The sequence below is a fragment of the Carlito syrichta genome, unplaced genomic scaffold (genome assembly GCF_000164805.1).
Source record: "Carlito syrichta isolate Samal-C Ts95f unplaced genomic scaffold, Tarsius_syrichta-2.0.1 Scaffold302444, whole genome shotgun sequence".
Taxonomy (NCBI): domain Eukaryota; kingdom Metazoa; phylum Chordata; class Mammalia; order Primates; family Tarsiidae; genus Carlito; species Carlito syrichta.
The window spans coordinates 101,167-103,977 of record NW_007246540.1 but is presented as its reverse complement, the minus strand read 5'-3'; the positions used below and the strand labels follow the sequence as shown (position 1 = coordinate 103,977).

The window sequence follows — 2,811 nt, the reverse complement described above, 5'->3', positions numbered from 1 at the left end:
GCAGATGGTCCCATCTGAGGGGAGAGAGTCTAGTGCAGCGACCCCGGCCCTGACCACCCCCCTCCTCCCTGCCCCTGCCGAGGGCCGTGTCTCAGGGTGGGCGCGCCCTTCCCACCCCACCCTCTCTTGCTGTGCTAACTGCACCTCCTGTCGCCGCCGGGTTCCAGAACGCAGAGGAAAACTCTCGCATCTCCATCACCTTCTTCCGCCTCTTCCGGGTCATGCGTCTGGTCAAGCTGCTGAGCCGCGGGGAGGGCATCCGGACGCTGCTGTGGACCTTCATCAAGTCCTTCCAGGTAGCCGCCACCCCCTTCCCCGCCGGTGTCCCTGGAGCCCAGGATGACCCCTGGGCCCCCTGGATGGAGCTCTCGCCAGAGGGAGTCAGCCCTCCTCTGGCATCCAAGACAGACCCAGGGCCACTCTTCCCTCTGCCACTCACGAACCGTGTGGCCACAGCGTGTCCCCTCGCTTTGTTCCCTCGTTTCTACAGTGAGAGCCTCAGATGCAACATATGGGTTTCCAAGGCAGGTCCCCAGAGCCTCAACGTCCCCAAAGACAGGTGGGAAGGGAAGGGCGGGAGGTCAGGGGGAGGCTGAAAGGATCTGCTTTCTTCTCTCATGTGGGTCCTTCTCCGTGGGAATTGACTGGACAAAGGGGTCTTTGTGGTAAGGAACAGGCTTGACGACATGGCCCGGACAGTCTGGGAGCTTTGGTGGCTTCTCCACGGGCGGCCTTCTCAGAATCCGGCTGTCGCCTGCCTCCCCACGGGCATGCCAGCCGCATCCGCTGACCGCACCTGCTTATGTCTTCAGCCAAACTCTCAGGGACCCTGGTGTCCCTCTACTTGAGGGATGAGGTCCCCTCGGGTGGGCATAGGACTGCCCAGCAATGTAATTAAACTCCTTTTCTCAGCCATTGTTTTCCACCTGTAAAACCAGAATGACGATCTCCCTGGCCAGCTCCGAGAGGTGTTATGTAAGTCTGAAGTTAGAGAGAAGCAAAGCTGTTAGGTCACTCGAATTCCTTGACAATGAGTGTAGACATCCGTGAATATGGTTTCATGCTGCCCTGGCCCGGCTTCTCGCCTTCCACGGAGGTGTCATCTCAGACCTCCCAAGACCGGGCATCAGCAGAGAAGATGGCTTCCCGTGTCCCCTTCCCTGGCCAGTCCCAGCCTAGAAGAGGGGCATGCTCTCGGCCTGTGGTCCAGGCATGCTGGTGTCTGCAGTTACAGCCAGAGGAGAGGTCCCCACCCTGCTTGGAGTCCTACCCCAGAGGCGCAGTTCCCAGGCCGCCTCTGACCCGGGCCTCACTGTCCGGGGCCCTTGATTGGACCAGAAATCTAGAGTCCAGAAATCTGGGATCCTAGCTGAGTCGTCCAAGCTGTCGGGCAGATAATATGTTGGCAGCCGGTCCTGACAGCCGGTCCTGTCCAGCCGGGTCCAAGTTGACTCCCCACTTAGTGATGAGCTCTGGCTACCCCACCCCACGCCCGACCTGGCCTGGGGTCTCTGGGGATTTGAAGCCACAGCCACCCATGGGAGCGGGACCGGGTTCCCACCTGTCCATGGGGGTTCTAAAGCTGTGTGTAGCCAAGTAGCCCCCCCCGATATCCTCATCACACCCCTGACATGTCCCTGGGCTAGGAAGAGGCTTGCAGACTGGGTGACCACGAGGACGAGACTGGGGGTGGGAGAGCCCGCCAGCCAGAAGCATCGTGTGGTCTCGTGGTGCCATCTAGCGGTGGCTGGGAGGCTGGCACAACCCCTCTTTAGAGACGCAGAGGGTATCTAGGCCTGCTGTGCCTCTCCCCAAAAGTGATGAGGCTCCTAGCCAAGTTGTCCAAGCCGTCGGGCAGATAATATGTTGAGTGCATACAGTGTTTGGGACCCAACTCGGTGCGAGGCGTTGCCCTAAGCACTTTGTAAGCCTTAAATCATTTAAACTCCACATGACCCCTGGGTTGCAATTATTACTCCTACTTTTCAGACGAGACCGAGGCTCAGAGAGGTTGAGTAACCGCCCAAACGCTCACAGCTGGAGTTGGAGAATTTGAGCCCATGATCTTTCTTTTAAGTTTTTATTGAATGTTTTAACCACAATAGCAACACCTGCTCACTACGTCTAGTGGAACAAAATTAAACTGAGTAAAGAAAGAGTGCCAACTGCCTCCACCCTTCTCTGCAACCCGAGATATGGCCAGCTTGGTGGGTATCCTCTGGGACCTCCTCCTGGCTTGTACGAATACACTGGAATGTGTATCATCAGAGGTGGTTCGGCTCGCTCTTGATTTTCGTTTTGTTTCGTTGGGCTTTTTCGTTGCTGTTATTGTTATTGTTGTTGTTTGGAGACAGGGTCTCTGTCACTCAGGCTGGAAAGCAGCGGCACGATCATGGCTCACTGCAGCCTCGACCTCGTGGACTCAGGCGATCCTCCCACCTCGGCCTCCCGAGTCGCTGGGACTACAGGCACATACTGCCACACCCAACTCATTTTTGTATTTTTTGTGGAGACAAGGTCTCACTCTGTTGCCCAGGCTGGTCTCAAGTCCCTGGGCTCGAGTGATACACCTGCCTTGGCCTCCCAAGGGTCTGGGAGCCACCACACCCGGCCTGACTGCTTTGGGTGGCATATTACCACACTCTATCCATGACCCGGCGAACTGCCTTTAAAACCAAGCTACACTGAAGGGTCAGTGCCCACTTCTGAGGCCCTCTCCCCGATGCCCAGTACTTCTGCGGGGCGCTTGGCGATGCCCCCGCCCAGGGCCGGGCAGCTGCTGCGCTGTGGGGCCGGCCGGCCCACCCGCCC

At 58.1% G+C, this 2,811-nt stretch overlaps 1 protein-coding gene across 1 annotated transcript in view; it reads left to right on the top strand.

The window, feature by feature from the left end:
- The window catches only part of CACNA1C (calcium voltage-gated channel subunit alpha1 C), a 636,553-nt gene that overhangs the window by 588,601 nt on the left and 45,141 nt on the right, over positions 1-2,811 (top strand). The window contains exon 31 of the mRNA XM_021711663.1: positions 168-380. Within this exon, the coding sequence (XP_021567338.1) occupies positions 168-380 (213 nt within the window). The remainder of the gene's footprint in view (positions 1-167; positions 381-2,811) is intronic.